General features: G+C 51.2%; 1 protein-coding gene across 6 annotated transcripts in view; it reads right to left on the minus strand.

The window, feature by feature from the left end:
- Tet3 (tet methylcytosine dioxygenase 3) overlaps window positions 1–13,588 on the minus strand; it is a 95,176-nt gene that overhangs the window by 3,886 nt on the left and 77,702 nt on the right. For all 6 annotated transcript variants that reach the window (XM_051154800.1, XM_051154799.1, XM_051154801.1 and 3 more), the window contains 6 exons: window positions 10,759–10,852; window positions 7,169–7,377; window positions 6,220–6,370; window positions 3,765–3,854; window positions 3,245–3,382; window positions 455–791 (listed from right to left, as the gene is read on the minus strand). In XM_051154800.1, coding sequence (XP_051010757.1) covers window positions 455–791; window positions 3,245–3,382; window positions 3,765–3,854; window positions 6,220–6,370; window positions 7,169–7,377; window positions 10,759–10,852 — 1,019 coding nt within the window. The remainder of the gene's footprint in view (window positions 1–454; window positions 792–3,244; window positions 3,383–3,764; window positions 3,855–6,219; window positions 6,371–7,168; window positions 7,378–10,758; window positions 10,853–13,588) is intronic.

A 13,588-nucleotide genomic window follows, 5' to 3' on the forward strand; every position in this document is an offset into this window, starting at 1 on the left:
GAGCCTCCTTCCCTGTCTGAGAGGCGCAGGATGAACGAGGTGCTGAGATGAGCTCAAGCCTGGCCTAGACTCGCTCCCTGGGCATCCCACATGGCGGCGTATAGAGAGTCTCCCCTCTGCCACCACTTACTGTCTGACCCCAGAAAACGCCTCGGTTCCAACGGAAGCTCTTCTTCCCCAAGTGTGGGCTTGGAGTCACAGCAGGGACTGCTGCCAGGGAGGAATGGGAGCTCAGGCACCCAGCCCACTTCCCACCCGTGGGCCCTGCCGTAGCGCTCTTCTCCCCACACACAGCAAGGGCATGCTGGAGAAGCCAACTGCTCCCGCCCAGGTGCTTCACAGGACATCTCCCTGAAGGACACAATGAACGGCCTCAGGACCGTGCTGCCTAAAGGCTGGGGTTGGCCGCATGAGGACAGGGCCCATCCTGTGCCGGTGGCACCCCTTTGTTTACCTGCATCAGTGGCGACGCCAGCCAACTCCAGGGCTTCCTGCTTGATCTTCTCTGGCGTGCTCAGCTTCTCCTTCTGCAGTTTCTTCTTCTCGGCCGCCGCCTTCCTGGCTTCCAGCTGCCGCTGGCGGCAAGACTTGGCAGGCTCGGGCAGACGCCGGACCTCTCTAGGGAATGCCGTGAGCACCTGGATGGCCCCGCTGCTCACCTTGGCGCTCTGGTTTTCCTCACTGCCAAACTCATCCGTGCTGGCCATCTTGTACAGGGGCAGCACGTGCAGCTGCTCATCCTCAGGGATCTGGCCCACGCAGCGATTGTCTTCCTTGGTCAGGGTACAGACCTGCCCCACACGGGGAGAGAAGGCGTGGGGTGAATCCATGCGTCGAGAGAAGAGTCTGAGCTCCCAAACACGTTACCCCCATGTAGTCCTACCATCAGCCATCTGCCTTGTCCCATCACATGCTCATGACCACCAAGGCTCTAAAAACTGGCAATGCGTGGCTCAGTGTGGCTGCGCTGGGCACAGGGCACCTGCCATTCCTGTAGCCCACCACGGCCACCACTATGCCACATTGACCACATCGACCACTGAGCTCTTTGCTTCTAGAATAACCTTTCTTTTTATTAAGAATGATCTCAGGAAAAAAAAAAATAGTTGTAAACATTCGTTCCACACACATGCACTTGTATGTGTAATACTTTTGGATGACCAAATAGGATAGCATGCACATTTTTTAAACATAGCACGAATATTTCTTGTACATGAATCTTCTAATACAATTTACAACCCCCCCCCCCTGCAACTCTTATACTTCACGTTCGACTGCCCTTAGCCTCGTGCCTGCCTTCTCTATGAGCAAGAGGCAAAAGGAGCTGGAAAGATGGCTCAGTACTGTCTGCTCTTCCAAAGGTTCTGAATTCAAGTCCCGGAAACTGCATGGTAGCTCACAACCATCTATAATGGGAGCTGATGCCTTCTTCTGGCATGCAGGCTCTGCATTGCAGACACAGTATTCATATATATAAAAGAATAAATCTTAAAAAAAAAAAAAAAAAAGAAGCAAGAGAAACTGGAAGATGTCCAACCTCTTTAGTGTGTAAGAGGCACACTTCACTTAATCAGGCAGACTGACAGGGTCCTGCGCTTCAGGAAACAGAACAAGTACTAAACACTTGCAACCATCACTATCTCCACCCTGGGACTTCCAGAAGAAACGTTTCTGAACAGAGCGGCAGGGATCCTTCATGGCTGATGGACGGGAAGTGTGGGACTCACTAACTGCCCACCTGTAAGGGAACTGGCTAAGTAGTTGATATGAGAGCGACACATGAAGGTTCGGCACATTTAAACATAGATCTATACCCACTGACACAGAAAGCCCAACTTCCCGCTAGTTAAGAAAAGCACGCCACAGGACAGCAGGCGACATGCCATTACCCCATAGCTGTGTATGGCCGTGGTTGTGCACACAACAGCAGAAGGGATGGCCACCAAATGCTGACTGTGGTTATCTCCACAAGCTTTCAGACAAGGGGTTTTAAAGGGTTATTATTATTATTATTATTATTATTATTATTATTATTATTATTATTATTATCATCATCATTATTATACATGTGTTTGTGTCTGTGTGTGAAGTATCACAGGTCCTCTGAGGGTGAAGATGGAGAGCTCAGGGTTACCTGAAGTAGTTTACTGAGAAACCAACTGAGGGTCTTTGGAAGGGTAGCAAGTGATCACTGACTGCTAAGCCACCTCTCAATCCCCAACTCTAAAAGTTTTTATACTGAAGGGTTGAGGAAGATGGCTCAGTGCATAAAGTTATTGCTGTGCAAACAGAGGACCTGAGTTCAAGCCCCACACAATGAGCCCAGCGAGGCTGGATCCCATCTTACTGGCCATCCAGATTAACCTAATTGCCCAGCTGCAGGTACCAAAGAAAGACCGACTCAAAAACAACAGTAAAACCCACAAAAGTAGACAGCTTCATAGAACACCAGAGGTTGACCTTTGACCCTCAATGCAAATTGAACCCAAGTGCACACACAGCTACCCACATGTGCAGGCCCACTTGCCTACATAAATGTACATTTTCCACCCAAGACAGGTTTTCTCTATGTAGCCCTGGCTGTGGTGGACCTGGCTCTCTGTAGACCAGGCTGGCCTCAAACTCACAGAGATCCATCCACCTGCCTCTGCCTCCCTGAGTGCTGGGATTACAGGTGTGTGCCATGGCGCCTAGCTACACATGTACAAATTTTAAGACATGAAAACTTGCAGGGCCCCTCACTTTATCTTAGGGAGCCTGCCCTTTCTGGCATTTCATGTCTGGGCCCCCAGCCTTCTCCTTCAGGCTCCCAAGGCCCCACAGTCCTGTCTGAACTGGATCCAGCTGAAAAGCAAGCACAGCAGCAGCAGCATTCCCTTGAGGGGGTCTCCACCTCAGTCAGCCCCAGCCGTCTCTCTTCTCCAGCGCACACACGCCTCTGGAGATGATCCACTTGTACTCTTTGAACCTTTCTCTTGCCTGCTCCTTCTACAACCTACACAGCCTACCAGGCTTTGAGGAAGAATTTCCTATTGTCACCCCCAAACCTCATCTTGTTCTGCTCGGGAGAGGCACCATAGAGGCTCTGACGGCTCACACACCTCACTTGCTGCTGTGAGGGCTTTCTCTGAGGAGGGGCTGGCCACCTTACCAACACTACCTAGAGCTCCAAGAATCCAGTCTCTACCTCCCTCCCTATAACAAGCAAACCCTGGCTCCCTCTGCTGGACCCAGGCTTCCTTACCACAGTGCACCCATTGTAGAGATTATGTTGGTCCTTGTGGGCGTGGGCACAGAAGTCCATGCAGGCCGTGACCCCTGAGAAGGGCCGCCCTTCCTTCCGTCCCAGGCGGCAGTCGATCGCCACGTCCTCATTGGTCACCTGTGTGAACGGCCAAGAACAGCTGCTCAGGAGGCTGCACCTGGGATGCCGGTTAAGGGTCACAGCTGTCTTGTGAACCTGAGCCACAAGAGGAAGGTCTCCCACTTGAGAGGCCCTAGCCCCGAAGGAATCTCTCTAAGTTAGCTCAGGCGTGCTTGCCTAGACACACAGGAACTCAAGTCTCCGTGGGGGAAGCTAGGCCAGAGGCACTAGAGTTAGGGGTAGACTGGAGAAGCAAGGCATCTCTGAGGCACACAATGGCCCCAGGAGACCTCTAGGCTTAGCGCTTTAAGAACACAAGGGTGACCACACTCCCACTTCCCAACATCAGGAAACTTGAGGGAAAACGCCACGGGACAGACAAAGGCCCCGGCTCCAGTACCTGGTTCTGATAGGCCTGGGGGGCCAGCCGCTTATATAGGGGAGCAACCTCGGTGGCCAGGTCCTGGAAGCTATTCCGGAGCACTTCCTCCTGCAGAGAGAACAGTTTAGAACATTCAGGACTGCCCTGGCTGGCAAACTCCCTGGCAGAAAGGAACCCTACCAGAACCATTGCTGGGCACCACTGGGAAGGCAGGAAGCCAAGTGTCTGCAGGGTTTCACAGTGTTCCTCTATCATGTCCATTTTAAAGCTGGGGACACTGAGGCTTGCTAGGAAAAGCCACAGCTGGAAGGTGCAGTTAGCCTGACAGCTAAGCTACCATATGACTCACATGCAGCCCCATCTGGCCCAGGGCAGGAGAGCAGGCCCTTGCAGAGTCCTTTCAGAGCAAGGCTCTGGGTCAAAGGTGTGCTATGGCAGTAGGGATTTTTTGGTAGGTGTAGATCTGTGTTCCCATGTTAGAGAAAGTGGAAACTGATGGGCCTGTGCTGGGCATTCACAGTTGGCCTAGCCCAGAGCCCGCTGCCAGCCAAGTAGCCAAATCCAAAGCCCCGGCTGCTATAGCCTTCTGAAATCAAGTGACTGACTGAATTAGGTCCCTCGGTGGCTCCAGGTGATTTTTGAACTAGATAACAAAGCTGGTCATCAGCAGCAGCATTGAGGAAGTGCCCATGACCACTGCTTACACCAAGTGCTGGCTGCTGTCTCACCTGCAGCAGCAGCATTTCTGTCACCCTTGGCCTTACACAGGCTTGTAGGCACTTGAGACCTTGAGCACACACACGGAACATTTATGAAGAAGGAAGCAAAGCTATACCGCATAGAGAGAAGCCAGGAGCACAGCTCAGTCAACAGTCAGTGCAACCCACATGACACTGTGTGGGGGCCTGAGTGCTGCTCTGGAGAACGTTGGGGTGCTGCCGTCAGCACAGCTGGTCCAAAGTAACACAGACAGCCCCAAGGTGAGGGACCCTGCCTCCTTCACCACGAACTACTCACACGTCACTCTTGTCTGTGAAGTAGGTAACACTGCCTGGGCAAATGGGTGGTCCTGGGGTGACTGAGACACATGTGAACCCAGGATGCAGCAAGTACTCAGGACGTGGTGATTGGCAGAACCAGGGACGGCTCTTGGAGAGACTAAGCGATTGTGTCTTTTTATTCCTGGCAAGTCTCAGGCCTTGAAGCTCTTCAACCCGCTGAGGCAGTCACATCTGCTGCCTCAGGAGGAAGAGGGTCCCTAGCTTACAAAGAGCTGAAATTAGAGTATTTTAAGCTTACTGAATTGTCTAAAAGTTTTCTGGGGAAAAGGCTCTGAATTTGGGGGAAAAAATAAGATTTTTATGTATGTGTGTTTACGGGATGTATGCATGCAGATGCCTGTAGAAGCCAGAAGAGGGTGTCAGCCCCCTGGCACTGGAGCTACAGATGGCTGTGAGCCGCATGAGGGTCATTTGGAAGAGCAGCCAGGGCTTTTAGCCATCTCTCCCTCCAATCCCTGAAAATGTTTCACTTTGCCTATGAAGAACAAAGCCATGAAGATGCTTACATGGGCTGTGGAGGCACAGAAGAGGTGGCCTAGTGGGTATCCCCGTCCTCAGGAGAGTGGGAAACCCTGCCAGTACCAAGAGATTTGAGTTCTGAAGGCGAAACTGGTATCAGGACACCCAGGATGCCTGCATCCCTCAAAGAGACCAGTCCCCTGATCCCACCCACCAGGAACACAAACAGAGAGGAAGCAGAGCAGAGGTGAAAGGGCAGCGTGCTTATCCTGAGACCACCCCTTGCTATGGCCATTGCAGCATGGAGCACAGAACACACGGCAAATAAGAAATGGCCTCAGCTGACATCACAGATCCTACCCCCTTGGTGGAAGCTGCACTACAGACCCAAAGGTCCTTACTCTCTTGTGACAGGGCCAAGAGAGATAGGTCCTGGAAGGGAGACCAGGGTGAGAAGCCATGGAGAGAAAACTTCATCACAACCCTGTGACTATGTGTGGACCACCACCCAGTGCACCAGGACAGGGCCCCAGCCCACTGAAGGGTGTGATACCTCACCAAGCCCAGTACGGATTCAGAGGGTCATCCACAGAGAGGAAGGTTCCCCCCCCCTCCTATAATTCCTACACCCTAAAGAAGTCCTACAAATAAATGGCCAGATCAAGTTCAGGTGGAAGATCTGCATTTATTTGCATTTGAAGCACTCAGAGTAATTCCTTTAAAGCTGCTGTTTAGGTGGCAAACATCTGTAGCGGCAGCCCTCAGTTTCCTCACCGCCTGCTAACTGGTCCTCTGCAGGGTCAAAACCCAAAGCCAAGCAAGAAACATTTTCTGCTGTTTGTGCTGTGGCGTGTCAGTCCTACCCTCTGCATAGCTGTTAAGGATGCAGGTGGGGAAGGGTGCGGGGGTGGGGTGGGGGGAGGCTGCCGTGTGCCAGGCAGTGCTCTCCTCACCTCTTTGGGATTGTCCCCCGTGAGGCGGAACTTGCGAGGTGTCTTGCTTCGAGCATACTTGCAGCCGTTGAAGTACATGCTCCAGGAACAGCCGAAGGAGAAGGAGGCACCACAGGTGTTGGGGTCTTTGCCTTGGCAAGCACAGGTCCGGCTGCAAAGTACAACACAGGCCAGGCATGCAGATGTGGTCTCTTTGTTAACCCTGTCCCTAATCCTGCAGACGGCTGGCATCCACTAGCCTCTGGTGACAAGGGCAGGTTACTCAGTGAACACTCACGCTTGGAGAAGCATGCTTGTCCAGAAGCACACGGCATGCTACATGAAGTATGAGTCTATCAGTGACATTCTTGCAGAGGCAAACTTAAAGGGACAGGAGAGACATGGCTGCAGGAGTCGGGGGAAGGGCTGTAGGTGAAGGGTACAGGAGTTATGTGTGGGCATCAACTTCAGGAATTATTCTCTGCTACCATGTTGGTCCTGGGGAATGAACTCAGGATGTCAGGCTCGGTGGCAATCGCCTTTACCCACTGAGCTGTCTCATGGACCCCTGTTCGCAATCTTGACTAGGTGACCTAACCATAGATATTTGTCAAAATCCTTCCAACTGCTGGGGCTGGTGGAGAACACCTTGGAACCCAGCACTCTGGAGGCAGAGGCAGATCTCCCCGAGTTCAAGGTTAGCCTGGTCTATATAGCTTGTTCCAAGCCAGCCAAGACTACAATAGCAAGACCCGTCTCAACAAAAATAACGCAAAGCCCTCCAAACTATATACCTATAGGATAACTTTACTGAAATGAAATGCATCTCAATGAATGGATAGGAAAACCCAAATAAAGACAGGTTAGCACTGATGTGGGGTTGAAGCCGTGGCTGCCCAGCATGCCAGTGTCTGCTGCCCAGGGCCCTGCAGCCCCGTCACCCACCCCCCACTGCCACCCCAGCACATACTCGTCATTGAGGCCACATCTCCGGCTGGTAGGGTTCCCGTACTTCCGCAGTGTATCAGTGAGCTCCTGGTAGAGGGTGTCTCCAAGGCTACGAGGGATGCCCTCCCAGGCCAGGATCAAGATGACAATCACGGCGTTCTGACAATGGTGGCCTGCCCGGTGCCGCACGAGGCATAGCAGCTTCTCCTCCAGCGTGTGCCTTCGGATCACCTGCAGAGACACGGGACTGAGCTATGACCCTGCGGGGGCCACACAGTTCTGCATGGTACCTGCCCCTCACTACTCCCACAGACCTGGAGTTATGAGTCTTTAAGACAGTACCATCAGAGAAGAAACACACATTTTTAAAAGAGCAAAATAAAAAATAATTACAAGCCGGCGTGGTGGCGCACGCCTTTAATCCCAGCACTCGGGAGGCAGAGGCAGGCGGATCACTGTGAGTTCGAGGCCAGCCTAGTCTACAAAGTGAGTTCAGGACAGCTAAGGCTACACAGAGAAACCCTGTCTGGGAAAAAAAAAATTACAACAAAGTCTAAGACATTTGTGACCAACACAAACTTGAAAGAATAAATGAAACTGTGAGCCAGAAATATAGTGGAGAGAATTGCACATCTGTGTACGTTTATACGCGGGCAGAAAAAGGGCTGCGCATATGTGTGTGTTCACACTCAGGGCATAACACGGTGGAAAACAGCCAGGCTCCTCAAAAATAGAACCCACGGTTGTGGGGGTGTTGAGGTCAGGGGAGGACCAGGCTGCAGACAGGTGTAGTCACACCTGCCACTCACCTTGTGCAGGTTCCACAGAAAGGACAGGTAGGCAGTACCAAGAGGGAAAAGGGGACTGACACAAGGTGAGGCCTCAGTAGGGACATCTGTTCACTAAAGCTGTGAAGCCTAGCTCTCCTTAACCACACAAGGGACCTCAAGCCTGTGCAGCTAAACTTCTCTGGTCTGTAAGGACAACGTGGAAATGAGGAGCTCTGCCTGCCCCGCCGTCCAGCCATTCTTTTAGACAGGCTCTTCCTATGGAGTCCTGGAAGGTCCTGAACTTACTATGCAGACTGTGTTGACCTCAAAAACAGATCTGCCAAAAAACAAAACAAACCAAAAACAAAAACAGACCTGCCTGCCCCTGCCTTCTGAGAGCTGGGATTAGAGGTGTGCTTGGCCAAACACTTTTTAAGATTTTTCTTCACTTAAGAACTTATGTGCATATATTTGTGTGCTTCATGAGTTTAAGAGAGCCATGTGGGGGCAGCTGGAGCCCCTCCCCCCCATCAGAGCAGCAAACCTCGCAATGGCTGAGCCATCTCAGCAGCCCCCAAGCTCCCTTTTTAAAGTAACAAGCACCACATTTTTTTTTTTTTTGCTACTATGGTAAAATATGCATAACATATAGATCTGTACATTTTAGTGGCTTTAGGCTCATTCCCCACGCTGCACAGCTACCACTTCCTCTAGCACAGTGGCTCTCAGCCTTTCTACCACCGTGGCCCTTTATTACAGCTCCTCATGCTGAGGTGACCCCCAACCATAAAATCATTTTTGTCGCTACTTCATAACTGTAATTTTGCTACTGCTATGAATCATAATGTAAATGTTGGATACGCAGGATACTCGATACGCGGCCCCCAAAGAGGCTGAGAATTGCTGGTCTACGACTTCTATTCCCAATAAAGCTTAAACCTCACTCGCGGAACAGTAATGCTCCAACTCTCCCCTTCTGACACTCCCAAGCCCCTGAGATCACTCTTTTTTTTTTTTAATTAAAATTTTCTTTTTAGCATCTATTTAGTCTGCATGCGCCCATGCAGGCCGAGGGAGAACTTCTACGAGCCCTGCTACCTAGTAAGATCTAGAGATGAAATTTACACCACAAGTGCCTCTACCCACTGAGCCATCTTGTCAAGCCTACATTTTGGATTTTTGGTTGGGCTGAGAGTTGTATCTAGGGTCTCATGCATCCTGGGCCAGCACTTTGTTACCGAGCTGCATTCTTCCTAGTGTTTCAGCACTGTCCTTTCTGTCTCTGCAGCCTGACTCTGAAGTACCTCACGCATGTGGAGCTCTAGGCAACCCAAAACTGACAACTGGTAGTGTTCTGTTTGTGACAGCATGGTCGATGGCTCTCTGCAAACATTAGCACAATATTGCACATTCTAGACAGCACGCAGTCCTGACCATGAGGCTTTGGTCTAAAGCAGGCACGTAGTGACGTCATCCCCTATTTCCCAGCCATCAGTCAACCATCATTTTGTAGCTGTGTCTTGGAACTCAGAAGCACACAAACAACCTACGCTAGGTCAAATGCTGCTTCAAGACTCTTCAAACGGTTGCCTGGCTCCTGGCAGGCTGTGGGAGGCCCACTGTGGGCACCGCCATGTATCTGCAGATGCTGATAAGACAGAGCCCCTGGACCAGGGTTCTCCAGGCCTTACAGTCACTCTCTATGGCTGATGTCACTTTGCAGGTAGGAGCTCTGAAGAGGTACCTCCCTACTACAGCAGACCTTTTACTGCAAGGGCCACCTCCCACGCGGATGGAAACCACACGCTTCTGCACGCTTCTTTAAGAAGCACCAGGCTCTTTTCTTGTGAAAAGTCGTACAACACTGGCTAGGGAGTGCCGGAACCTAATATGTGCTGACTGAGGCTCAGACATTTGTTATTTCCATCCAATGCAGAGATGCAGAGGCAAGGAGCGATCCCAGGCAAAGACAGTGAGTGTGGAGGCGACATCCAAATCAGCCACACGAACATCCTTTCAGCCTTCCTGCCTCTGGCCCTGTGGCTTTCCTCACTGACATCCAAGCCAGCCACACGAACTTCCCGCAGCCTTGCCCCCACGGCCCTCCTCCTCAGAAATGCTTCTACTCCTTGGGCCACTTAATGCCCCGTGGCCCTGCTCACGTCTGCATCCCAAGCTGACCCAGCCTCAGCTCCTGTCCCTCGGCTCCTACAATAGAAGCATCGCCGCCGTTTCTTGGCTAAAACTCATGCCTCCAGGTCTCAGTGACCTCGCCTCCAGTCGCCTATGGCAATCGAACATGGACCAGCTACCGAGAGCCCAGCTCACTCTAAGCCAGCTCTGTAGTAGCAACGGTGATTCCAAGAGCTGTTCGTGGGCCAGAAGGGCAAGGCTGAGAGAACTGAGGTCTGCCAGTGACATTCTCCCCGACCAGATGGCCAGGATCCCTGCTCAGAGGCCGGTAAGAAGCAAGCCTTGTCGAAGTACTACCCGGAGGCCGCGTCGAGTCCCTCAGCTTGGCTCATCTAGGTCAGCCTCCACTCTCTTCCCTGGCTTCCAGGCAGGGGTGGGCTAGGCTCCTCTCTTCCTCTGTCTGCAGCCTTTACCAAGGGGTCACACACACTAAGTGTAAAGATGAACATAGTCCCTCACAGCACAGGATGCCTGGTGCTGGCGTGTAAGTAAGACAAAGGTAATGTGCTGCCACAAGGGTCTTTGGCTCTGGGCCCACGATGGTACGTATGTCTGTTTCCTACCCACCTGCCTTGCAGCCTGTTCTGCCACGTGGGCCCAGGGGACAAGAACGCTCAGTGCAGCTTAGCCGTGGAGACCCAGCACTCACCCACTTGGCAATGGGACAGCCTCGAGAGCTCTTCCCTTCCTTCCCCGTGTAGATGACCTTCTCGATCCGGATAGCTTTCCCCTTCTCTCCATACCTAGAGAGGAGACAGAAGCCGCATCAGCACAAAGAACACCCAGAGACTCTGCAGTGTCAGGAGGAATGGCCCCAGGGTGTTTCAGCCCGGGCTTCTGGCTACTGTGGGGCAAACAGAAGGGGAAAGGTGGAAACTGTGGCTGCTCTCTGCTCACAGGCTTCGGAGTGTTACCCCCAGGCTCCCAGCATTGGTTCATCTGTTCTTCCTTTGCTCCTGTGCAGCTTGCCTGTCTCTGTCCTCAGACAGAGGGACAGTTAGACAGAATAGTCCCCGGCTACTTCTGACCCTTGAAGAAGTTGCCTGAGCCCACAGGCATCTGCACTCAGCTCTGCTGGCCAAGGACCCCCTAGTTAACTACTTAGAAATTCAATATACAAATGAAAAACAAAATTGTGTGTGTGTGTGTCTGTGTAGCTTATCGGTCTCTTATAACCACCCCAGCTGACCTCTGAATACAAGGATGGTAGGGGAGTGACCCTGCTAAACACAAATTCCAGCATACAGTGGACAAGGCTGCCCCATAATCCCCCCGCACACACCCTCTTCCTGGGCACCCATGCCTCAGTATTAAAGAGCCAAAGGCCTCTGACATCATATACCAATCACGCCATGTTTATGGACACAACTATGACCATGAACATGTATCACACAAAGACACAGGGCAAGCCTGGTTCAAATACAACCCGATGGTCAGACAGCCACTCTCTAGCTACATAATTGTGTGGCCAAGTTACGGAGATCGTCTGGAGCCCAGCCTTCTTGTGTGTAAACTGGACAGCCCCAGGCTTGATGGCATACACATATTACTTAAAGCGCATCAAGCGTGAGGGAGGAACTCAGCACTTCTCTGTCACAGCATGAAAGCCGTCCTCTTCTTAATACATTTTCAGTATCATCTGCAAACAAGGGTCACTTGTCATCCTGGCCTGTATTACCTGAGCTCCTGACATGCTACAGGCATTGTTGCTCCCCCTGGACTTCACCGAGAGCATTTCCAGCCATCTCGCCATGTGGGGCAGATTTCTTGCCTTTGACGAGTGCCCTGAGGGCCTAGGACCTTTAACTAGGTATCCATCAATTAACGTAACAAATGTATTTTTAACATCTAACAAAACTATTTTTTTCTTTAGCCTATTAACATGATTTTTTTCTGTGTAGCCTTGGCTGTCCTGGACTCACTTTGTAGAGCAGGCTGACCTCGAACTCACAGCGATCTGCCTGTCTCTGCCTCCCAGGTGCTAGGATTAAAGGAGTGAGCCACCACACCAGACCCTTAACATATTTTTAAAAGACTGATTTAGTTGTGTGTGTGTGTGTGTGTGTGTGGTGTGTGTGTGGTGTGTGTGTGGGGGGTGTGGGGTGGGTGGGGGTGGGTGTGGGGGTGGGGGTGGGCTGTGTGTGGTCTGTGTTGGGGGTGGTGTGGTGTGCACAGGCATACTTAGGCTGGGTGCTCTGTGGGTGCTGATCTCGGCTCCAGTCCTTTTGACTGCACAGCACTCTGCTAAGCCATCTCTCAAGCTCCAACACAGGCAGCTTTTAAAAAAAGACTAAATAAAAAATATCCTTGTATTCTGTAGTGAATTCAGTTTGATCATGACATTTAAGTACGCCATTTAATAAAGCATAATGCTATCCTGATGTGTGAAGTTTTGTGATACCCCATTCTTCACCTCATCTGTTCCACTGCTATGAATCATTATGCCCCAGAACCAACCAACAAGGGCACCAGTCTTGGATGCAGGTCAGTGGTACAAAAGTTGGCATCATTAACTCACCTAGGTGTATAATTTCTCTATACATATATACAACACACACACACACACACACACACACACACACACACACATCCTGCCTTTAGCAAAGTATCTTGTGGAAAAAACAGTGGCCAAGGTGCTTTCCCCACTCTGTACACTAATGGTTTTCTAACTTTTTTTTTTTTTTTTTTTTTTTTTTTTTTTTTTTGAGACAGTCTCACTGTGTAGCCTAGGCTGGTCTAGGAACTCAGTCCTCATGGCCTTAGATTCCTAAGGGCTGGGATTAAGGCATGCACCAAGCCCTGCCAATGCTTACAGACGTCTTTCAAAAAAAAGCTTCCTTGTTGCATTTCCCTGGTTGAAAAGGGAACAGAGTTTCTTTTTCAGACTCTGAACTAAGGTGTCTATCTCACTCAGATCTTCTGGGAGTGCAAGAAGTGCTTTGGACCACATTAATGGGAGCAGCTGCCCGTCCTTATAGGAAGTGCTTGCAGAGGCCATTCAGGGCCTCTGTGGCAGGACCTGACAGGGTGGCTTTTGTTCGCTGCCTGGACAAGTCTCAGCCCAACAGGCTTTATCAGGCCACTACCCCCAAGGGCAGGCCTGGGACCTAGGTCTGTCTAGGGATCCCTGTTGGAGACTAGCGTAAGGCTGCCACAGCTCTCTCTGAGACAACTATCATATTTCCCACAGCAGGGTGAGCTGAGGACACCGGTGCTGGCTTTCCGACCAGCTAGCTCCTTCCTAGCTTCCTGTCCTGTCCTTGGTGACAAAGCTCCTCAAAGTTTGCACTGGAGACCAAAAAGAAAGGGCCAAGTTGCCTAGCCAGCTAGACTCTTTTTTTTATTCCTTGAAAATATAAAAACTGAAAACACTGGGGGTGGGGGGCCATGTCATGGTATATTTGTGGAGATAAGAGGACAACTTGTGGGAGACAGTCTCTCCTTTCAACCACGAGGGTTTTAAGGTTACACTCAGGATT

The sequence above is a fragment of the Acomys russatus genome, chromosome 13 (assembly GCF_903995435.1).
Source record: "Acomys russatus chromosome 13, mAcoRus1.1, whole genome shotgun sequence".
In the NCBI taxonomy this organism is placed as follows: Eukaryota; Metazoa; Chordata; class Mammalia; order Rodentia; family Muridae; genus Acomys; species Acomys russatus.